Here is a 24,088-nt window from a genome sequence, read left to right on the forward strand (position 1 = left end):
TATAAAAACGCTGTTTCCCAGAGGACACTCTATAGCTCACATGAGCTTTAGGTTCAGTTCCAAATCCGGAAGTAGTCAGGCTACAACAATCATTCACCAAGCAGGTCTGATGTGCAAGCACATGCTCTCCTGGCCTCCTAGTGGATACCTGATTCTGAATCTCTTACAATGGTCCCCATATCTGTGGCCTTTGATGAGGAACATACAGGAGGGAAGATGAGTAATTGGCTCATCTGAACTTATTCTAGGCACTGAAATATTATATATTAACAGATTATAATTCTATCATACTCCACATTGAGAGATGACTATGATTGAATCCCTTCAATCATTCAGTATTTCACTCTTCAGCATTTAAAATTAAGAGAGAGAATGCATCATCCTTTAAATTTCAGATAGATAATTTCCATTAGATTATTTGGTGCGCTTTAAGCAAATTCTGGTTGAATGATTTAATTCTAACAGTTTCTATTGAAACCGGGCCCTATACTTCTTGTGTTCAAATTTCATTTCTTGAGACTACTTCCATTCAGGACGCAGAAGAACTCAACAATCACCGGCATTCCCCATTCCCAAGAATATAGCATCTTTCCATAAATGCCCAGGCAGAGAAAATGATTAACACTTTAACCTCTTAAAATAGAGAATCAAGCAACAATAATGCACAGTATTTTAAATGACCTAGAAAAAAATAAGGCATTTAAGTATTTGTTCTCAAATATGCCTTCAAGAAACCACTTATTCTCAAACATGTCTTTGAAAAATAAATGTGAGACCTCCTTTATTTCCTCCCTGACACTGAAATACAAAAAGAATGTTTAAAAATTAGTTTTCCATGCACATTCTTTTCTTTACAGGCTCCCCAAAATGATACTTGCAGCAAAAGCCTGGATTTACACAGCTGTTTTATAAAGCCATTGGCACTTGAATAAAAATCCAAAACAAACATTTTAATTTTTTACCCAAATAACAAGTGATTGTTTGTCTTGTTTGCAGTCATGAACAAAGGGTGCATAGCCGCAGTTGTCTGGCTTCTCTGTAATTTTAGGCCCAAGACTCAGCAGACGCTGATTAACCAATCCATCTACCATATGTGCAAAAAGAGACGGCCAGCCTCACTCTCGGCAGGGAAAATTGGCATCCATCTTGGTTCACATGGAGATGTCCTTCTAATCTACAGCCGTGCTGGCGCAACGAAACTTCGATGGCCTGAAATACCTTTTGCTGGCTTCACGGCAGCCTGCATGTGCATGATAAGAATGTATTATTTATAAGACTGCTGTTAGTAATGGGCTATTACACTAATGGCTCGTTGTGTTTGGAATTTGATTTCAAATGGCATGGATCACACATTCTGATGAAAATGAGAAAAACGTGTTTTGCCATTAGGAACAAAGATTTAACGTTCTCCAATTCTGCAACCTGTTATATTCCCATCATTCATCCAAGGTTGTAATGATTCACAGAAGTTCATGACTATAGAGCACAACAGAGTAAATGCATATTGTAGAGTGCTGCGTTTTCTTTCAAAAATAACCATTCTGACCTGAGAAATGCTGTTCTTAAATATGATACCTGAAGGAGGATTCAAATGCATCATTGTGTGTGTGTGTTTTGGAAAAAACACATGGATTTAAAGGATTTCTTTTTTTTTTTTTTTTTTTTACTTATACAATTAAAAGGCATTTAGTGCTGGCTGTTGTCTATCTTCCAAGTGACAGAAGTACCACTGCCACAATCATCCTATGCTTTAGGCAGACATGGTAGTTCTGTTGTTTTTCCTGTGAGGGTCTATGCGATGACACATGAAGTTTAGATCACTAGAAAAGCACACATACAGTGGTTTTATCTTCATACACAGGTCTGTTCATGGATGCACACACACTGTGTTGTTTAATCTTTGATCCCCAAAACCCCGCAGCCATCTATCCATGGAAGGTGGGGTAGGGATGACACCCCATGGCTCTGCCCTCATTATGACCACTGTGAGCTCTGACTCTGCTGACCTGATTGTGGACATGGCAGGCCCTCCCTTGCCTGTGGGTCAGCAGTGCCTGCTCAAACACTACTGCAGCCCAGGCCTCCAGTAAGGCCAAAGCAGACGCTCTGCCCATCTGTCTCCAGGAACTGCCCTTGGCCTCCAACCGCCCTCCTCTGAAATCTGTCTGAAGTAAACACCAGATGTCAAGGTAAGCCATGATAAACTGATGGCAAGGAACTTACAACAAAACAATGACTCAAGGAAGCCATAGAGAGCCCTCAGTGTAAAATCCTTTTACTAATCAAGGGTTTCCCACATGGCTCTGGCATAGCTTGTAGGCATTCTACATGCAGGGCTCACAACTGCCAAAGGCTGGTTTCAAAGCCACAAGCATGACCACCTTATTGGTGGTTGCCTAAAAGTGGTGGTGTGACAGTAAATGCTTAATCTAGCATTCGGGGTTGGGAGTGGAGAGCTCTGATTTGCAGCATTTGCTGACTTTTATGGTGTAAATACTCCCACCAGGGCCAATTTCAAGCTACCAATGTGAATGTCATTGAATAGCTTCTTGAGAAGAGGTGTGCATTAGCAACCATTATATAGTATTTCCACTATACAGATACCATAGATATAAATAACCTGAAGAACGGAGGTAACAGTAAAATCCCTGAAGATTTAACAGTTGGCTCTCCTGAGATAGACTGAACTGGCTGCAGCACACTGCTGTCTGAAAGGGTCAGTATGAGGAAGTCTGTGTGGTCAGGAGGAGTAGGTGGGGGGGTAAGAACAGCACTGATCTTGAACCTGGAAAGGCTGAGACTTGGTTCAGACTGGAGAACCACACTCCCAGATCCTACACCAGTCTGCTCTCTGTTCATATGTCCTGCTTCTGCCCTTCCACTTTAAGGTCCTGGTCCATGGGCTTCTCTCCACTGCATAAGAAGCAATCTGCTCACCCAATGTCTGAGGCATTGGGTTGGATTTCTTGGCCTCTTAAGAGGCACAAAAGGATCCTCACAATGTTGGGACAGGGTTTCAGCCTGCAGCTTTCCTCTGATGTTTATACATGCAGAAAGAGTGTTGTATAGGGCAGGAGAGAGAAAGAACATGAGGGTCACTGTAGCTGCCTTTGTAAACAATAAATTAAATGGTTTTAGTGGAAACTAGCACCTCATACCAACAAATTAAAAGCTAGACACAAAGCCCTGATTAAACTGCATGGGCATAGTTTGGTCATTGAAAGTCCTTAGTGGGGTCGTGTATGAATCATTTTATTTCTGAGTAGTTTTTGTCTCATTGCATAAAGATGCAGTTTTTCAAAATGGCGCTGCTGGGCCTAAATTCTTCCATTACTGTTCCTTTCATCATCAGTCTGGAGTTAGAGTCAAACTGAGAATACTATTGTTTTAGTTCGCTAGCTGCCGGAATGCAATATATCAGAAATGGAATGGCTTTTAAAAGGGGGAATTTAATGAGTTGCTAGTTCACAGTTCTAAGGTAGAGAAAATGTCCCAATTAAAACAAGTCTATAGAAATGTCCAATCTAAGGTATCCATCCAGGGAAAGACACCTTGGTTCAAGAAGGTCGATGAAGTTCAGGGTTTTTCTCTCAAGTGAGAAGGCACATGGAGAACACAGTGTCATCTGCTAGCTTCTTCTCCTGGCTTCCTGTTTCATGAAGCTCCCCAGGAGGCATTTTCCTTCTTCATCTCCAAAGGTCGCTGGCTGGTGGACTTGCTTCTCGTGGCTATGTCGTTCTGCCGTGCTCTCTCTGAGTCTCCTTCATTCTCCAAAATGTTTCCTCTTTTATAGGACTTCAGAAATCAAGACCCACCCAAATGAGTGGAGACACGTGGTCACCTAATCCAGTTTAACAATCACTCTTGATTACATCACATCTCCAGGGAGATGATCTAATTAGTTTCAAACATACAATGTTGAATAGGGATTAGAAGAAATGGCTGCCTTTACAAAGGCAGGATTAAAACATGGCTTTTCTAGGGTACATACATTGTTTCAAACCAGCACAACTATGAAAGGTAGTCCAAAATCCTAAACATGAAGAAATAAAAATAAAAACCCTTTCAATATAGGAGAAGCAACCACTACAGATAAGTACCTCAGAATCTAAATTTTAGGGCCAGTTTTCACCTTCAGAAACTAAGTGTCCATCTCTCTTTTTCAATTCATCCAATTCTTCACCAGATATCTGTGTTTTACCATCATTTAAATAAGAGTTTCACCACTTTGTGCATTGGAATCATTTGGGGGTGCTTTTTTAAAAAACTGAAGCTTGGTTCCCACCCTAAAGAGAAACTGAATTGGTCTGAGTACAACCCCGGCCTCAGGATTTTAAAATTTGAGATACAATTTATCTACCACAAAATTCACCTTCTGAATTATACAACTCAGTGGTTTTAGTATACTCGAAAATTCAAGTTTCCAAAAGTAACCCATATCTACTAGTAGTCACTCCCTACTCCCCTCTCCTCCAGGACACTAATCTACTTTCTTTCTCTATGGCAGTTCTATACCGGAAACTTCACATGACAAGAATCATACAAGGCATGATCTTTGTGCCTATCTTAGCCCCATGTTTTCAAGGTTCCAATATACTGTAGCATGTACACGTACTTCATTCCTTTTAATGGCTGAATAATATTTCTTTGAATGGATATATATTTTGTCTACTCATAAGTTGATGGAAATTTGGGTTGTCTTCTCTTTTTTGGCTAATATGAATAATGCTGCTATGAACATTCATGTACAGATTTTTGTGTGGATATCTGTTTTCAATTCTAGGAGTAAAATTGCTGGGTCATGTTAACTCCATGTTTAACTTTCTGAGGAATTTCCAAAGGGGCTGCACCATTTTACAAACACACTAGCAGTGTATGAGGGTTTCAATTTCTTCACATCTTCATCAACACTTGTTATTGTCCCTCTTTTTTATCCTAACCAATCTCATGGGTGTGAAGTTGTATCTCATTGTGGCTTTGATTTGCATTTCCCATGATGATTAATGATGTTGAGCATCTTTTCTTGTGCTTTATCATCCATTTGCATATCTTCTTTGGAGAAATGACTATTCAAATTCTTTGCCTACTTTTTAATCAGATTATTTGTCTCTTTATCACTGTAAGAGTTCTTTATATATTCTGGATACAAACCTCTTGGCATGGGGATTTTTTTTAAAGCCCCCAGATGATATTCGTACACAACCAAGATTCCAAACCACTGGTAAAGAACAAAACCTCAAACAGATTATGCTAGCAAAATAAGAGAACTTTTGATTCTGAGTTTCAAGAGAAGTAAGATTTTATAACAGTTTTTACAGTTTTAGTAAATTAATGAGAAACAGGCATATATGAAAAATAGTAACTCCCTAAATAAGTCACACTAGAAGTAGAACTCCTAAATTCCCACCTATTGATGCTTTTCAACTAACTGTCACTAAGTCTCTTCTTTTAAAGTGAAGGTCAATATCTGTGGAAAAAATCATAATTCATGGTCATTTCTGCCTGAACCTTGAGATTCTATAAATGAAATATTCAGGATAGGACTGGGCACCAAGGGTTTTATCCATGTTTGTTAACAATGATATGCAAAAGACAAGCAAGAAAATTCATTCTAAATAAGTCTATCTTGTCAAAAACTACTTTCAGTTCAGTTTATATAAAACTCTTTTAAAGGCCTTCAAGCAATGCAAGCAGAGTATTTTGGCTGACATTTGAGTTGCTTTCTTTTCTGGATTCCTAAGACTATCAACAAAAGGCTGACCTTGTGAGGTCCCTGTACACAAGCTAGTAACAACCATTTGTAGGAAGGCTTCATTCCTCTAAGATGGGTTTCACAAAGTATGGTCTCTGGACCAGCAGCATCAGCATCACCCTGGATCTTGTGGGAAATGCAAATTCTTGGGCCCCACCCCAGACCTCCAGTCATCTGAGTTTTAATTAGCTGAAGAACCTATGCTGATACATGCTTGTGTTTGAGTTCTACTGCTTTAAAATATTTTCCTCATTTTTCCCATATATATATCAAGCAGACAACTTTTGGTATGGCCCAATTCTAATAAAGCCAAGCTGCCTTTGGGCCTTCCCTAATGACCTTAAAGCTCCAAGAGTCTCTATTTTTTTCAGATAATTTCAGATATCACTGGGTCAGACCCCACAAGTATTTCTATTTCAGTACTGTCTACTCTAAGAACATCTAAAACTTTAAGTGGGATGGCAAGCATATCGTTTTACAAGAAGACCTATTTTAGCAAACTCAAAACCAGCATTAGCAACCTCAGTGTGCTTACATTTAGCTATCAGAAACAGAATTTGATTAATAAAATCCTGCAGGGGCAAATGCCAAGAAGCCCATCCTCAACTAAAATTAGGTGAGGAACGAATGCCTCTTGGTGGGTACATTAATGGATACCACAGTGGGGGAGGGAGGGGATGCATCAAGGATGTACCACAAGCACCCTGGGGTCTTGGATCTGTCTGCCTGCTTACTGCTTTGGGCCAAGTCCCACTCAGGACTGTGAGCTTGTCAGCACTTCTTCCAGACTCTTCTTACTCCTTCCCTTGGATTTGGATTACCAGGCCTAAAGTTGGCGAACCAGAGGGTGTGGGTTGGGTCTTTCTTTACTTCTTTCTCTACCTCCAGTCCAATAAAGCTTTCCCCATGGACTCCACTGGATAAGGATACTCCTAGGACATGTCCTAAGTCACTAGTCACAGATGATATGCTCACACGGCCAAGCTAGTATAAAGCAGAAAGGATGGCGTGAAGAGGACCTGAAGCCCATGAGCCCAGTGGGACCTGAGTTAGGCTGGAGGGCTCCTTCCCCGGTAGACTGGCAGTCACTCCAAAGCTCCAACCCACTGGAGCCCTGCATAAATGCAGGTCAGGTGCCCAGGCCTTCCATATTTCTAAAAAAGCTAGAAATTTATACACATCCCTAATTTTTAAGTGTTACCCACAAACTAGACAAAATTTAATAATATATAACCAGAATCAAATCATGGGGAAATATTGGACAGACCCAAATGTAGACATTCTGCAAAATAACTGATCTGTACTCTTCAAAAATGCCATCATCACAAAAGATCAAGACAGACTGGGGAGTTGTTTGAGACTACAAGACATGAAGAGATGACACTTGAATGCAATGCAAGATCTGAATTTCTTTCTGTGAGAAGGGACATTATTGAGACTATAACAAAATTTAAATAAGGGCTATAGATTAGATAGTAGAATTGTATGATTTTGATCATTGTACTACAGGTATGTAAGAGTACATACTTGCTTTTAAGAAATACACACTGAAGTATTTGCAAATAAAGGGACATCACTCTGCAACTACCTCTTATAATTCAGAAAAAAACTATATATATATATATATATACACACACAAATAAATTGAAAGAAAGCAAGAGAATGATAAAGCAAAGATGGTAAATTGTTAATGGATGGTAGTGATTGTACAATATTGTGAACAATGTTCCACACCTATACAAGTTGTTTAATAATAGGGTGGTATATGGGAATCCTGTATTTTATGCATGATTGTTCTGTAAAGCCACTTCTCTAATAAAGAAAGAAAAAAAGGTAAAAAAAAATTTTTTTTTTAATGAATTGCTTTCCAAGTCAAACAAAACCCAACTGACAGCAGGATGCTGGTTTGTGACCACTAGTCTCTGGGATTTGGGGGCTCTCTGTACTTCTCAAGTTCTTATCCTTCCACTGGGATGGTTAATCTCACATATCAACTTAGTTAGGTTATGGTGCCCAGTTGTTTGGTTAAGCAAGAATGGGCCTGATTGTTAAAGTACAAGTATTTTGGAGATGGATTTGTATCTATAGACAGTTGATTGAATCTGCTGCTGATTACATCTACAGTCAACAAAGGAAACTGCCCTCAACAATTAAGAGAGTTTCCTCATCCAATCAGCTAGAGGACTTAAAAGCCAGAACTAAGCATTTTAGAAGACAGAAAGAATTCCTGCCTCTACTTTAATAGCCAAATTGTCCTAAAAAATTCAACCTCACCTTCATCAGAGTTTCTGACTTGCACCTGCAATAATGAAATTCAGTCTTGCCAATCCCCATGGTTGTATGAACCAATTCCTATTATAGAGCTCTTTAATATTTACACACACACACACACTCACACCCTGTCAGTCTGTTTCTGTAGCGAACTCTAACAGACCCCCTAACTCTAACCCTGACCTCTGGGGACAGGGCAAAGAAACTACAGCAGCCTGGGTATCTAGAAGAACTGCACAAAAAAATATATAAAATAACAAGAATGCTAGAGGAGGGCAGAGGTTAGTGATACCACAGCTCAGAGTTTGGCCTAGAGCCACCTGGAGGGGCATGGGGATGTATGGTGGGGGTGAGGTGAGGCAGCTTCAAGGGTCAAGGCTCTGGTGGGCCAGTGCTCAGGGACATGGCTAATTCCTCTATTTCTCCCACTAAGCATGTCCCCAGGTAGATGATCACTGACCTCACATACAACAGCATGATTCTCTTCATCTTGGGCCTCTATTAGCTCAGCCAGAAAGTATTCGCCATAAGTCTCTTTCAGAATTGTGTCATGGTGCAAAAAAATTGGCATGAGATCGTCATGATCTTCCACCCTGTTTAACAGAAAGGTTTAAAAGTTCAAATCCATTCATTTGCATTGTCCTTCAATTGAGCACCTACTGCGTGCCAGACCCTGGTCTAAAGGTTGTGGATACAGCAACATTCTCCCAAGAGGAACTTACATTCTAAAAGGAAAAACAGACAAAAATGGAGCAAATACATAGTTTCAGACCTTTCAAGTAGTGATACGTGCTTTCAGACACAAACTGTCAGGACTGGGAGGTCAGGGAAGACGTCTCTGAGGAACAGAGACCTGCATGGAGAAAAGGCGAGGCAGCTATATCAACAATTAGAGGCAGACTGTCCCAAGTTCGAGGAAAACACACAACATGTTTGGAATGTAGGACAGCATTTGTCATAAGCCAAATGACAGGAAGCCAGGATGATATTTCCCAAACATGTTCTAGGGAATACGATTTCTATGGCATTGCATCTCCTGCCACCCCCGGAAAAGACTTCCAATGTCAAAAAACAACTGCTAGGTGTGTAAGGGTAGTTCAGTGGTTAGAATGCCTGCCTTCCATGCAGGAGATTCAGGTTCGATTCCCGGACCATGCACTCCCCCCAAAAAAGAAAAAAAACAAAAAACAACTGTCTACCATGCTGGAGACCCGGGTTCGATTCCCGGTGCCTGCCCATGCCAAAAAACAAACCAAAAAAACAACTGCCTACTCTATATTCCCTACTGGAGTGTGACTGTTGTATATTAATGACCAAACTGAGCAGTTCTATAACAACTGTTGTTTGTGCATTTCTCAAATGGTGGCCAGTGGAAACCTTTATTCCCAAGACATCCATAACTTCCCATAGAGGAAGAAACACTGACTTGAAAGTAATGAAGCACTGCTCACCATCTTGCAGACAACAACCAGAAACTTCAATTCCCAGAACCCCCGATGGTACTGTGACCTGGGGAAGATAATAGGCGAGTGTGTCTGGGGTGGGAGAGAGCACGCACCATGGTGGTCCTGGCCCTGGGACTCCATATTGCTGCCACATTCAACATTCCTTTCTTATTTTTTAGTACATTCTTGGCTGAACTTAGTATTCTATTTTACCTTTCTAAGATATCCTTATACATTTTCCCCAGTATTTTTCTTATAAAAATGTTCCAGATTTTTTTTCTAATATATCTGACTTAGCTACTAAACTTTATTTTTCCCTCCATAATTGATTACTATGCCTTCTCCATCATCCCATCTTGTCTTTTAGTATGTTCACTTTGATGTAAAGAGTAATTCCAGCTACCACATGATTAGTATGCATAAAGCCACCCAGCTGTACTTCATTCTAGGGATATGTATTTATATATATTTATCACAAATATCAATACCTATTTATTTCTATCTATTTATCTACCGTTATCTAACTATGTACTACATGAAAGTGTGTGTATGTTATCATAGGTGAGTGTGTGAGGGTGCGTATGATTATAGGTTTTAGTAATGGATACGTATTCTTATCTTCTCATGTCTTTGTAATGTTTTATGAATGATTAAGAGAAGTTTAATGGATAAAACAACTGAAAAAAGGTTAAGATGTGGAATTCAGGTAACAAATATGGTTGAGACCCCAAAATGCCTATCAGAAGACGGTCTGAATTAACTACATATTATGATATTTAATTATTGGATAAATTTTCGAAGACAACTCCTCATCTACTATTTGAGCATGAGGCATATATTTCATATCCAAAGACTACCAGTTGATAAATAAAATGAAATTAAAACATAAGTGGAAGAATATTGAGATTTTCTGTTTGTTTTTGTGTGAGTTTGTGTGCCTTTCTGACTCAGCATTTTGGGGAAATGCAGTTGCCACTGCTGCCCCTCCATCAAGTCAGCTATGCCAGTTCACTCTTTTCATATATAAATCTGCTGCAGACATGAATTTCCTACAATACTACAAATCACAGAAAACCTATTATCACAGGTCAGTCCTCTCTCTCGCTCTCTCTTTTTTTTTTTGTTATTCCTAATTTCTAATTTGTTCTTTTAAATATATTTTTATTGAGAAATTTCCACACAAATATAGTCCAACCATATTATACAATCAAGGACTCACAATCTCATCATACACAGTTGCGTATTCTTCACCATGATCATTTTTAGAACATTTGTATCACTACAGAAAAAGAAATAAAAAGGAAAAAAAAACCTCATACATCCCATACCTCTTACCCCTCCCTATCATAGACCTATAGTATTTCAATCTACCCAATTTTTACCCTTTACATTCCCTTATTACATATATTTTGTATTACTTTTTTTAACTCCTATGTCCATACCCTGAATAAAAGGGGCATCAGACACAAGGTTTTCACAACCACAATTGCACTGTAAAAGCTATATAGTTATATAGTCTTCTTCAAAAGAATCAAGGCTACAGGAACATAGCCCAACAGTTTCAGGTAATTCCCTCTAGCAACTACAATATACCATAAACTAAAAAGGGAATATCTACATAATGCAAAAGAATAACCTCCAGGATAACCTTCCAACTCTGTTTGGAATCTCTCAGCCATTGAGACTTTGTCTCATTTCTCTCTTCCCCCTTTTGGTCAAGAAGGCTTTCTCATCCCCATGATGCCAGGTCCTGGCTCATCCCTGGGAGTCAGGTCCCACATTGCCAGGAAGATTTACACCCCTAGAGTTTCATGGATTTTTTAAAAAATTTTTATTCTGTAACCATATATACAATCCAACATTTCCCCCTTTAATCACATTCAAATATATATTTCAGGAGTGATAATTATGTTCACAGTGTTGTGCTATCATCACCATAATCCATTACCAAAACCTTTCCATCATTCTAAATAGGGTTCCTGAACATTTTAATTTTAAGCCTTAATTTCCCATTCCCTATTCCCACCCTGGTAACCTATATTCTAGATTCTGACCCTATGAGTTTGCTTATTCTAATTATTTCAAATCAGTGAGATCATACAATATTTGTCCTCTTGTGTCTGGCTTATTTCACTCAACATGATGTCTCCAAGGTTTATCCATGTTAACACATGTATCAGATCTTCATTCATTTTTACAGTTGAATAATATTCCATTGTATGTTTATATGATGTTTTGTTTATCCATTCATCATTTGATGGATCCCTGGGTTGTTTCCATCTTTGGGCAACCATGAAAAATGTCACTATGAACATCAGTGTACAAATATCTGATAGAGTCCCTGCTTTTAATTCTTTTGGGTATATACCTAGTAGTGGGATTCCCGGGCCATATTGCTGTGATATTCTTTTGAAAAGGCTGGAGAACAAATGACATGGCAGGGTGGTCAATAGCCAGTGCTGAGGAAAAGTACTTAACCTCATTTTTTCCTTTGAAACATTCTTTTTTTTTGTAAAATATGACACATATACTGAAAAGTAATAAATTTCATAGTACGGTTTAACAAGTAGTTATAGAGTATACTTCAAAGTATAGTATGGATTAAAGTTCCATAATTTCAGGTATTTCTTTCTGGCTGTTGTAATACACTAGAAACTAAAAAGAAATATCTATATAAAGATTTAGTAGTCATAATCTTTCGTTAAATCCTAACTTCTGTGTTACATCTCCTCCCTCTCATTTGGTCATTCTCTCAATGTTCAGGGATATTTGGGCAATGACCCTTCTAACTGCTTCATGTTGAAAAAGGTGTTGACATTATAGGGTAGGGAAATGCAATGATGTTCTGGGAGAGACTGGTACCTCTGAGTTTCACTTAGCTTCATTTTTAAGGCCTCCATCTTTCCACACTTATCACTGATGACTCCACAAGTTGATCTACTCCCTGACCCTATTCCCTGCCTCAGCACATCCCCCCTCTTTCCCTCCCATGCAGCAGTCTACTATACCCCTGGCCTATTCCAAACATCAAACATCCCTCAGGGCTCACCTTCACTCCCTGCTCCACTGGTTTCTCCTCTCAGCAGAGGAACTCAATACAGGACCACCCATTTCTGCATATTGTCCAGTTCTGTGGTAATTTCATATGGCCGATGTGTAGTGTCTTCTCAAGCAAGGACCGACTTTGCTCTTAGAGGCCAGAAGGTGAATTCTGTGCATCCCTGTACACTCCACAGTACGTGACGTGGAGTTCTATATCACTAATGCAATGGCAGCAGCCAGCATGGACCAGACCTGTCTTACATGCCAGGAGATTGCCAGTGTCTTCATACCGAGAACACTGAATGGGTATAATCATTAAGCCAGCTCTACAGACAAGGGAAGAGTGGGTTCAGTGGGCAAACATGCCTGGGAGGTTAGGACACAGTGAGCCTGACACCAGAAATCTTCACTGCTCCATAGCCTCCCAACTCAGCTTCTGACTCCATGGGTTGAGAAACTGTGGACAAGTTACTTTCACCCTAAGCCTTGTTTTTCTCATTCACAAAATGGGAATAGGGGCAGGGAAGGCTCTGAGGCTAAAATGGGGCAATACAAGGGACACACTCATATTTTCTCGGGCACATAATAAGCCCTCAATCAACGTCAGCCCCAGTGAGGCTTCACACCCCCTTGTGACATAACATCCTGCCTGCTGTCTTTACCCCATTGAAAACCACAGCTGGCTGGCTCCACAGAAGTCCTCAGTCTCTTAGAAAAATAGCCTAGAAATCTGTGCTCATTTAAGAAACAGTTCACTTTTTCATTTAACAACCTGCCAAAAGGCTGCTGCTAAAAGAAGATGTTTTTCCTTCCATAAAGAGTCCTTGATGACATTGGTTTAAAAAAAAAAGAATAGAAAAGAGGAGGAGTAGAGGAGCCAAGATGGTGGCTTAGTGAGATCTGGGATTTAGTTTGTCCTCCAGAGCAGGTAGTAAATAGCCAGGAACAGTACAGAACAACTGCTAGGGCCACATCAGTAACAGGACACACAGCATATACCAGTCTGGACAAGTTGGACCAGCTGTGATCCTACCCAGAACCATAAGTCCCCCAAGCCATGGAGGCTGGCACCCTTCCCCACAGGCTGCTTCCCAGAGGAAAGGAAAAAGACTTTACTAACAGCAAGGGGCTGAGCTCAACCAAGCTCCAATTGTGAAATTAAATAACAAATTCTGACTACTAAAAATAGACCCCCAGCTCAGCTGAACCTTGAGTAAAAGCTGAGGTTGCTGGTTTTTGCCCCAGCCCAGAGGGAGCAGGGCTGACGGAAAAAGAAAAAAAAAACAAAACAAAAAAAACAGAGGTTATTTTGGATTGGACAGCACAAAATACTTGAAAGGGTCTGGGCCCTGAAGGAAAAGAGGGGGTACAAAGGATCTGGAGATATACAGAGCAAAATACCAACTTAAGCTCTTGATTGGCAAACCCGAGGAATGGGGTTCTGCTCTGAAAGGATTATTTTTTCTTTTCTTTTTTTGTGGCTATGTCTCTATAGCTTGACTGCTCTTTGGATGTACCCACAGGGCTTCGCAGGCTCCAAGTACCCCAGGCAAGGGTAGAATTAAGCTTGTCTGAGAGCTTGTCTGGAGGTTGTGCCTTCCCCAGGAGAGGGCTGAGGCCCAGGTCAGGTGGAATCCCTCTCTCAAGGAATTCAGACTCCAAGGTCTGGAAGACTGAAGCCATTAAAGCCAGCCTGCAACCTCTCTGCTGCCTCATTCACATCCCTAGCAGAGAGAGTCTGCTGAAGTTAAAGGCACCACATCACCTTATGCTGGTAGGTCCTTCAGGCAGACAAGTACCACATACTGGGCAGTATAGGAAAAACACTGAGTCTAGAGGCTTCATAGAAAAGCTTTCAACCTGCTAGGTCTCATATTCAGGGAAAACTGATGCAGGTGACTCTTTTCTCCTAACAGGAGGCCAGTCTTGTCTGGGAAGATCTGACTGGGGTCAATAATACCTAAGTAGACCCTCCTAAGGGGAAAAAAAGGCACCATATATGCAGGACAAGAAACAAGAAAACAAGAACTGAAAATTCTTATCTGTTAAACAAAACCTAAGCTAGAGGTCTAGAATAAGCTGAACTGAATGTTAAAGAACAGATGGACAATAAAGTCATCCAGCAAGAAAATACTTTTATTTTTCTTGTTAAATTTTTTTTTAAAAAGTGAAAACAATCTCCAGAAAAAACTAATTAAGGAAATTAAATGCCTAGACATCAGCAAAAAACAATGAATCCTACTAGGAAAATTGAACATATGGCCCAGTTAAGGGAATAAACCAACGATTCAAATGAGATACAGAGTTGAAATAATTAATTCAGAATGTTCAAACAGACATGGAAAACCTCATCAAAAATCAAATCAATGAATTGAGGGAGGATATAAAGAAGGCAAAGAATGAACAAAAAGAAGAAACTGAAAATCTGAAAAACAAATCACAGAACTTATAGGAATGAAAGGCACAGGAGAAGAGATGAAAAAAAAACACTGGAAACTTAAAATGTTAGATTTCAAGAGATAGAAGATGGGATTAGTTTAACAGGAGTATGGGACATTTGAAATCTCACAAGCAAAAGAAAATATAGGGGAAAGAATGGAAAAAATATGAGTAGGGACTCAGGGAATTGAATGACAACATGAAGTGCACAAATATACATGTTGTGGGTTCCCAGAAGGAGAAGAAAAGGGAAAAAGAGGATAAAAACTAATGGAGGAAATTATCACTGACAATCCCAACTCTTATAAAAGACTTAAAATTACAGATTCAAGAAGTGCAGCATACCCTAAACAGAATAGGTCCAAACAGATGTACTATAAGACATTTACTAATCAGAATGTTAGATGTCAAAGAGAGAGAATTTTGAAAGCAGCAAGAGAAAAGCAATCCATCACATATAAGGGATGCCCAATGAGATTATCCATAGATTTCTCAGCAGAAACCATGGAGGTGAGAAGACAGTGGTATGATGTATTAAACATACTAAAAGAGAAAAATTGCCAACCAAAAAATCTATATTCAGCAAAATTGTCCTTCAAAAATGAGGGAGAGGGCGGGCCGCGGTGGCTCAGCGGGCAAAGTGCTTGCCTGCTATGCCGGAGGACCTCGGTTCGATTCCCGGCCCCAGCCCATGTAACAAAAACGGAGAAACAGAATACAATAAAACAAGAAAATGTTTAAAAATGTTTCCCTTTCTTCCTTCCTTCCTTCCTTCTATCCTTCCTTCCTTCTCTCTGTCTTTCCTTTAAAAAAAAAAAAAAAAAAATGAGGGAGAAATTGAAACATTTTCAGACAAAAAATCACTGAGAGAATTTGTGACCAAGAGACCAGCTCTGCAAGAAATACTAAAGGGAGGACTAGAGGCAGATATGACAAGGCAGGAGAGAGAGGTGTGGAGAAGAGTGTAGAAATGAAGACTATCAGTAAAGGTAAAAAGAAGAAAAATTAAATATGACATATAAAATCCAAAAGGCAAAATGGTAGAAGAAAGTACTGCCCTTACAGTCATAACACTAAATGCTAATGGATTAAACTCCCCAATCAAAAGACATAGACTGGTACAATGGATTAAAAAACAGCACCCATCTATATGCTATCTACAGGAGACACATTTTAGACTGAAGGATAAACAAAGGTTGAAAGCGAAAGGTTGGTAAGAGATATTTCATGCAAGCAACAATCAGAAAAGAGCAGGAGTAACTATACTAATAGCCAACAAATTAGACTTCAAATGTAACCCAATTAAAATAGACAAGGAAGGACACTATGTATTAATAAAAGGAACAACTCAACAAGAAGACATAACAATCATAGATATTTATGCACCAAGCCAAGTGCTCCAAAATACATGAGGCAAACACTGAAAAGAGAAATAGACACAGCTACCATGATAGTTGGGAGACTTCTATTCCCTGCTCCATCAATGGACAGAACATCTAGACAGAGGATCAATAAAGTAACAGATAATTTGAATAATACAATAAATAAACTAGACTTAGCAGACATTTATAGAACATCACACCCCACAACAGCAGGATACACCTTTTTCTCAAGTGCTCATGGACCATTCTCAAGAATAGACCATATGCTGGTCACAAAGCAGGTTTCAATAATTTAAAAAGATTGAAATCATACAAAACACTTTCACAGATCATAAAGGAATGAAGTTGGAAATGAATAATAGACAGAGGGGCAGAAAATTCACAAATATATGGAGGCTCAACAACACACTCTTAAATAACCAATTGGTCAAGGAAGAAGTTACAAGAGAAATCAGTAAATATCTCAAAGCAAATGATAATGAAAACACAACATATCAAAACTTATGGGATGCAGCAAAGGCTGCATAAAGAAGGAAATTTATTGCCCTAAATGCCTACATCAAAAAAGAAGAAAGAGCAAAAATTGAGGAATTAACTGTTCACTTGGAAGAACTAGAGAAAGAACAGCAAACTAACCCCAAAGCAAACAAAAGGAAGGAAATAATGAAGATTAGAGCAGAAATGAATGAATTTGAGAACATGAAAACAATCGAGAAAATCAACAAAACCAGAAGTTGGTTCTAGGAGAAAATCAGTAAGATTGATGGAGTCTTAGGAAGGATGACAAAAAGAAGAGGAGAAAGGATGCAAATAAATAAAATCAGAAATGGAAGAGGAGACATAGCCACTGACCGCACATAAATAAAGGTGGTACCTTTACCATATTCATAGTATGAGAGGATACTATGAATAACTTTATGCTATTAAATTAGACAATGTAGATGAAACGGACAACTTCCTAGAAAGGTATGACCAACCAACTTTGACCCAAGAAGAAATAGATGACCTCAACAAACCAATCACAAGTAAAGAAACTGACTTAGTCAGAAGTTCCCCAAAAGAGAAAAGCAAACCCACTGCCTTCCCTCTATCTACATGGGTCATGACTCCCAAGGGTGTAAACTTCCCTGGTAGCGTGGGATAGAAATCCTAGAATGAGCTGGGAATCAGCATCAAGGGATTGAGAAAACCTTCTCGACTGAAAGGGGGAAGAGATAAATGAGACAAAACAAAGTGTCCGTGGCTGAGAGTTTCAAATAGAGTGGAGAGGTTATCCTGGAGGTTATTCTTATGCATTATATAGATAACCCCTTTTTAACTTAAGGTGTGTATTAGAGAGACTAGAAGGAAGTGCCTGAAACTGTAGAGCTATGTTCCAGTAGCCGTGTTTCTTGAAGATGATCATATAATGACACAGCTTTCTCAAGTGACTGTGTGATTATGAAAACCTTGTTCTGATGCTCCTTTTATCTATGGTATGGACAGATAAGTAAAAAACATGGACTAAAAATAAATAATAAGGGGAACAAACATTAAAATAAATTGGGTAGAGGGAAATACTAGTGGTCAATGAGAGGGAGGGGTAAGGGATACAGTACACATGAGTTTTTTCTTTTTTTTTTTCCTGGAGTGATGTAATGTTCTGAGAAATGCTCGTGGTAATGAATACACTGTGTGATGATACTGTGAGCCATTGATTGCACACCAATTATGGAATGTTCATACGTTAAGAATGTTCGTGTTGTATGTTGATTGATTTTATTAACAAAAATTTTAAAAAAAGAAAAGTATCCTAGGTGAGAATTTTCAATAAACCCATTTTGAAACACCTTGCCAAAACTAAAGGGCCACATCAATATTTATTAGCTGAGGCAATTATTGATATTGTAAATAACAGGAAAATAAGTCAATATCCTAATCATTTTAAGTGGATAAAGACAGCAGTCACACATGGAACTTAAAATCAACGGTACTACGGGGTTTTACTGCTATGATGGGCCGTGTATATTGAAGCCACGCTTAAAGGTTCAGAGAACCTAGGGCTGTGAGTCTAAACCCCAGCCCTCAACAACCTAATGGCAAAGTTATCCTTAATCACACCTCAATAAGATTCTCCTGAGAAAAATAAAAAAAGGAAAGAAAATATCCAAATTGTGGTGTTCTGAAGAGTGTCTCCCTAAGCCCTTCCCCAAAATGGATAAAGAGGACCTTGTTCTGCCCAGTGCATTCCTTGGGGTAATTGATAATTGATGATCTTGCATCAGCCTCAAGTGCTAATGATAAAGTATGACATCAGCCTCACGTAGTCTCAAATGGCACATGACAAAGTCCAGCCCCACAGAAACAAAACATATCAGCTACTGAGAACAGTTTAATCCAGAAAAGTGTTTACATGTGGGCACTCTGGGGCACTGAGGACGGCTCTTAGGGTCTCCCTCTGATGAGAGCCTCCTCTTTCTGTTGTGATCGGCTCAGCAGTGCCATGTACCCGGCACTGATGTGATGCCAGTGCCTCAATGGCAATTATGGAAGGGTCATAGAGCACCACAGTAAGGCACAATGAAAATAACACAACTCTCTGAGTGTAAAGCAACATTCCTTTATATCACTCATTCAGAATGTGGCTGGGAGGAGGTAATTGGGTATTTGGAAATGTAAACAGTTGCAGAGTTATTTTACTTTGGAGGAAACAAAAGGTATATCCAAAAAGACTATCTGATCTCTCAGGCATCAAAAAGCTCATTAGACTCAGAAAACCATGTCCAATGAAAATGGAGTAGAATCCAGAGCTTAAAAAACTCAAAAACCTCTCTAGGATGCCTCATTTTGGATGTAGGTGTCCTCTAAACTGATAGCTCACATAAACTCCTGAATGAGCTTAAAGAGGTCCTGGTACTGAATCCCTGCTGCCAGAAGAAGGCAAAGCTAAGAACGGCAGAGGCTTGATGTCCCTCACTGACACCCTGGAAGGTATGGTGAAGAGAGGATAAACTCACGCATCATCCCCCTTAAGTCATTCAGCCAGGTGCTTTAGGAGCACCCTGAAGCCCCAGACACCAGAGAACTCTTTGCAGCAGTTGGCATGGTCTCTGGATGACAGCCATCATCATCTAGCATCCTGACCGATCTTGTGTACAATCACAATCCTGGAGAATACCTGCAGTCTCTTGAGTCAGGGTGGTTTGCACTACTGCCTTGTCAGCAAAGAAACCGTTGGGCATTCACAGTTGGAAAGTTCACCTTTAAGGACTTCAATTACTGCAGCACTCCCACACTGAGAAAAATGGCACAGCTTCCTCTTTCCTGCCTCATTGGATTTTCCATTTCCAGGGAGGATATGTATTTCATTAGCTAAATTTTTCAATGTACCATTGAAAAAGTGATTCTGATGTTACTTCAATGCCTTAAGTATTATTTTTTCTTCAACTTTGTGTGTGTGTGTTTTAAGAAATCAATGTAAGAAGAAAAGCAATTTGTAGAGAATCTTAGAACGCAGAACTAAAGAGTTCTGGTTTAATCAGGTTTTTACCACAAATCTCAACAAGGAGAACAAGGGAACCTGCAGTTGGAGCCAACTAAGCAGTTGTCTTTTTATTCGGACTAAGAGAGCAGAGTGCAGAACTTCCCTAAAACAAAGCACCTGTTTCTTTCCAAGATCTCGTGCGACCTCTAGTGGTCTTTAAGAAAGTCGAATCTGTCATTTCTAAACCCCATATTCCATTTTAGGACTTTAAAACGGGTTTAGAGACATCTCACTCCTACTCATTAGAAAATGTCATGATTTTAAACATTATGGGGGTTCTAAAAGCCAAAATTTCCTATGTGTTTTGAAAGACTTCAAAGCCTATTCAAAGCCAAATAGAGACCTATGCCATTTAGACTACCATGATCTGATTAGAAAGTCTTTCTTGGCACACCATTCTTCCAGTTGGAGTATAAATCAAATTCTATTATTGGTTAGGTCACTGGCTCAGGACTCAAAGAGATCAATGACGAAATTCTGGAATTATTCTACCCTTTTTTTTAATGCTTTAGTATATTCATAATTTTAACATCAGAATGTTCATTTTCATGAAATTGTTTAGAAGTGAAGCTTAAGGAGATTTCTACTAAAAAAGAATGAAATTGCTTTAAAGGCAAAAAGTTATTTTACAACTGCCAGTTTTATGTTTTAAAGTCCTAAATCTTCTTTCATCTATTTTAAAAACCAATAGTATTGATACAATTTGGTTAACCATTATTATCAAAAGCATACTCCAGTAAAAGAAACTTTCAGTTCCACTACAGCAGTGTAACAGCACATAATCCTTTCTTTGGCTGAGTTCTTCCCCACTCCTAGGAGGACTCAGAAAAGATAAGATCCTTCCCTCCCGTGAAAAACCATTTTAGTACTTTCTAAATCAGAGAACATTTCAAATTCACCACTGATGATGATTAATGAAGCCCCCATGTAGATTTTAATGGGGTGCCCAGGAACAACTTTGCTTTATTTCAGACATTGTGTACAATACAGAACAGTAACTTCATTAATTAGGGTCTAAGTAGAGGGACAGATTACAGTATAATTTCCCACATGGGTGAATCAAAGGAAGGGGGGGCAGGGGATTACAACATTAATTCACTGGTTCTGTATATGTTGCTAGGTCAATGGTTGATGGATAATTACTTCCTCAAACCCTTCACTGGTTTAGTGTCTTAAGAATTGTGTTCTTTACTATTAATTATCAGTGCAAGGAACTACTGATGAAGCAGATGTTGAAAAAAAAATGTGGAGGGGTCGGGTAGGCAATAGACATATAGGCAGGAGGTAGCCTGAAAGGATGCTCACCCACGCCCATTGGAACATTCTGAACTGTCATCATTTTCCCAGCATTGTTAAGAAAAGAGAGCCTACTTAGGTGTATTTCCCAAACACCTGAAATCTTATACCTGCAATATCTCAACTCTCATTTGAACATTTTGGATAGAGGATTTTCTAAAACATGTTATACTTCCTCATCTTCTAAAAGCAAAGGCCAGGAACTGTCACAATTACCTCATGAGTTCACTAGTATATATTTGGCTTTGTATAAAAGACCGTCCTCTCTTACAAAGCGCCCACTATCATTTCTTTGCCATCAGGACTATCTCTAAATGTGTTTCTCTTGTGGTATGCATCTTTCAGGCTTTCTGAGGGTTGGGCAAGCAGAACATTGAACCACTGGAGGCTGAAAGGGTGAGGTCTCAGTCTAAGGTATCCTGAAGATTTATTTACGGCTTTGAAGGCCTCTTCCACTTGAAGATTATACAGACATAGCTCAGAGATATTGTAGGTTTAGTTCAAGACCATCACAATACAGGTAGTCACACATATTTTCAGTTTCCCAGTGCATAGAAAAGTTATGTTTACACTATAATGTAGTCTATTAAGTGTGCAATATCATTATATCTAAAAAACAATGTTACACACCTTAATTAAAATGTGACACAGAGATATGAAGTGAGAAGATGCTGTTGGAAAAATGGCACCGATAGATATGCTTGATGCAGGATTGCCACAAAGCTTAAATTTGTTTAAAAGGAAAAAAAAGCAGTATCTGAAAAGTGCAATAAAGCAAAATGCAATAAAACAAACTATACCTGAAGTCTGTTGCACTAAAGTTGTCAAAAGTAAAAGGAAATAAGTAATAATCAAAAGATGAAGGGAGAGAAAGAGGAATGGAGGGGAGGGAAGGGGAAGGCAAAGGAAAAATCACAAATCCTAACCACTCACTACCAAGTGCTCAGTAGGAGCCAGGCACTGGGTGAGCACATCCTTCACTCCCTCTCTTGTAACTTCCATCCTGAATGAGCAGTGGGGGTCAGCAAGTAAATTCACAAAGATGTCACCTTGGCTGCCAATGGACATGTAACTTTCAGTATTCAATTTATACACAAGTTCCCTATTACTAAAATGTCTTCCTCAATATCTCTGTTCAAATCATTTAAGCCTTAACATTCCTCAAGAAAATGACAATTCCCAAGAACCTAAGTTGAGTAGACTTTCAGAAAACACTTTTGAAAAAGTGTCTCCTCACCTATAATCCATGCCCTCCATCCCCCAAATTCTGCCATCAAGAATTCCTGCTTTGCTGACACACTTTAATCATCCATCAGGACCCACTTTGCTTCTCTGTATCATGCAGAGAGTTTCTAAATTGGACATTATTTTAAATGCAAGTATTTTATTCATTTAAAATGGAATCTGAAATTAATGGCACTCAAATCCACAAATATTTAGATAAATGCAATACAAAACCACAAAATATCATTTTTGACCTAATAGGCTGGCAACAATTTTAATAACCGGAAACATCCAGCATTGGGAAGATATAAGAAAACAGGACTCTATTAGCTGGACTATAAGTCAATACGATATCTTGGATGAGTAATTTGATAGCATCAATTTTAAAATTTTAATATTTATATACTCTTGACCAGAAATTCCATTTCTAGGAATTTATACTACAGAAAAAAATTGCATGGGTACTGGAAGATGTATGTATTACTCTCTCTGTTTAGCACAGTATTATTTGTTATAGAAAAAGTGAAAACAACTTAAGGAATGATTAAATGAATTCTATTAGCAGCACACGACGAAATGCCATGAAGCCATTATAAAGAATAAAATCGACCTGAAAAGATGACGAACTGCTATGTTAAGTAAGAAAAGCACAATTAGCAAAACATTTGAAGATGCTTATGTATATAGTATGTGTGTATGTATGTATGTATCTATCTATCTATATATATATACTCATACATGTATTTGTACTTTGCACTCACACAGGAGGATGGAAGAATGGGTAATTTCTACTTTTTAATTTTTCTGATTTGAGAGTATAAAAACATTTTATTAAATGAAGCAATCAGTAAATGCTAGGGGAAAACGAGAGATTTTTAATGAAAGGAAGATAAAAATACAGCTACTATTAGACAACTTATAAGCTCTAAGCAATTAAGTTATGAAAATTTCTCACAAATACAATAAAAAAATGCCTTCCTTTGAATGCTTTTACAAGAAAACTCTTTTAAAGAATATTATCTCTTGAAGGGCAGGAAGGCCTACTTGCCTGTGCTGGCATCCACAAGAGAAACTTCACAAATCAGGAATGAGGATTTGAAAGGTATGAGAGAAAAATGCTATTTCACTTGCAAAATTCCTTTTCTTCAGATTGCTTTTGGCTCACCTTAGTATTTGTATCATGATCAAAAGGGTTTTACAAAGAGAGGATTATAATGTGAGTATTTAGCTATTAATAAAAAGAGAGTAAAGAGAAAGTTTTCTATGAGGTGTTTCTTCTCTCTTGTGGTAAATTAGGTGAATAATTTGCATCTGAGCTTATTCTACTCCTTAGTGACCTTTTTTTTTGACACATGTGGTCTGTATCTCAGAATGCAAGTTAAATGCTCTACACAGATAGTAAAAGAGGGACCATGGATTTGTTGCTAACATAATGTCCAACATCCACAGGTAAGCCTCTCTCTCCTTTTTCTTCACCACCACACTTCTCTAATGAGCCTTGAGTATCCCACAGGCTTACCTGGCTCTGCGGATGTGCAGCTGAGGGTAATGATCATGCCGGTGACATACGTATACTGCAAAGTCCTCCTCGAACGTCAGGCAGGGGATGCTCCCCACTTGGGTAAAGACGGTTATGAGAGTTGAGCCTGCGTCACCGAGAGAAAGACTTATGGCCTCATTCTAGCAAGGAATCACTTTAGGGCTTCAGAACAAA

At 38.9% G+C, this 24,088-nt stretch overlaps 1 protein-coding gene across 9 annotated transcripts in view; it reads right to left on the reverse strand.

The window, feature by feature from the left end:
• The window catches only part of CFAP61 (cilia and flagella associated protein 61), a 355,256-nt gene that overhangs the window by 294,950 nt on the left and 36,218 nt on the right, over nt 1-24,088 (reverse strand). For all 9 annotated transcript variants that reach the window (XR_013157060.1, XM_077114804.1, XM_077114796.1 and 6 more), the window contains 2 exons: nt 23,894-24,020; nt 8,484-8,616 (listed from right to left, as the gene is read on the reverse strand). Coding sequence is in view for 8 of the 9 variants with exons in the window: in XM_077114804.1 (XP_076970919.1) it covers nt 8,484-8,616; nt 23,894-24,020 (260 nt within the window). In the remaining variant the exon portion in view is untranslated. The remainder of the gene's footprint in view (nt 1-8,483; nt 8,617-23,893; nt 24,021-24,088) is intronic.

This window comes from Tamandua tetradactyla, chromosome 1 (genome assembly GCF_023851605.1).
Source record: "Tamandua tetradactyla isolate mTamTet1 chromosome 1, mTamTet1.pri, whole genome shotgun sequence".
NCBI lineage: Eukaryota > Metazoa > Chordata > Mammalia > Pilosa > Myrmecophagidae > Tamandua > Tamandua tetradactyla.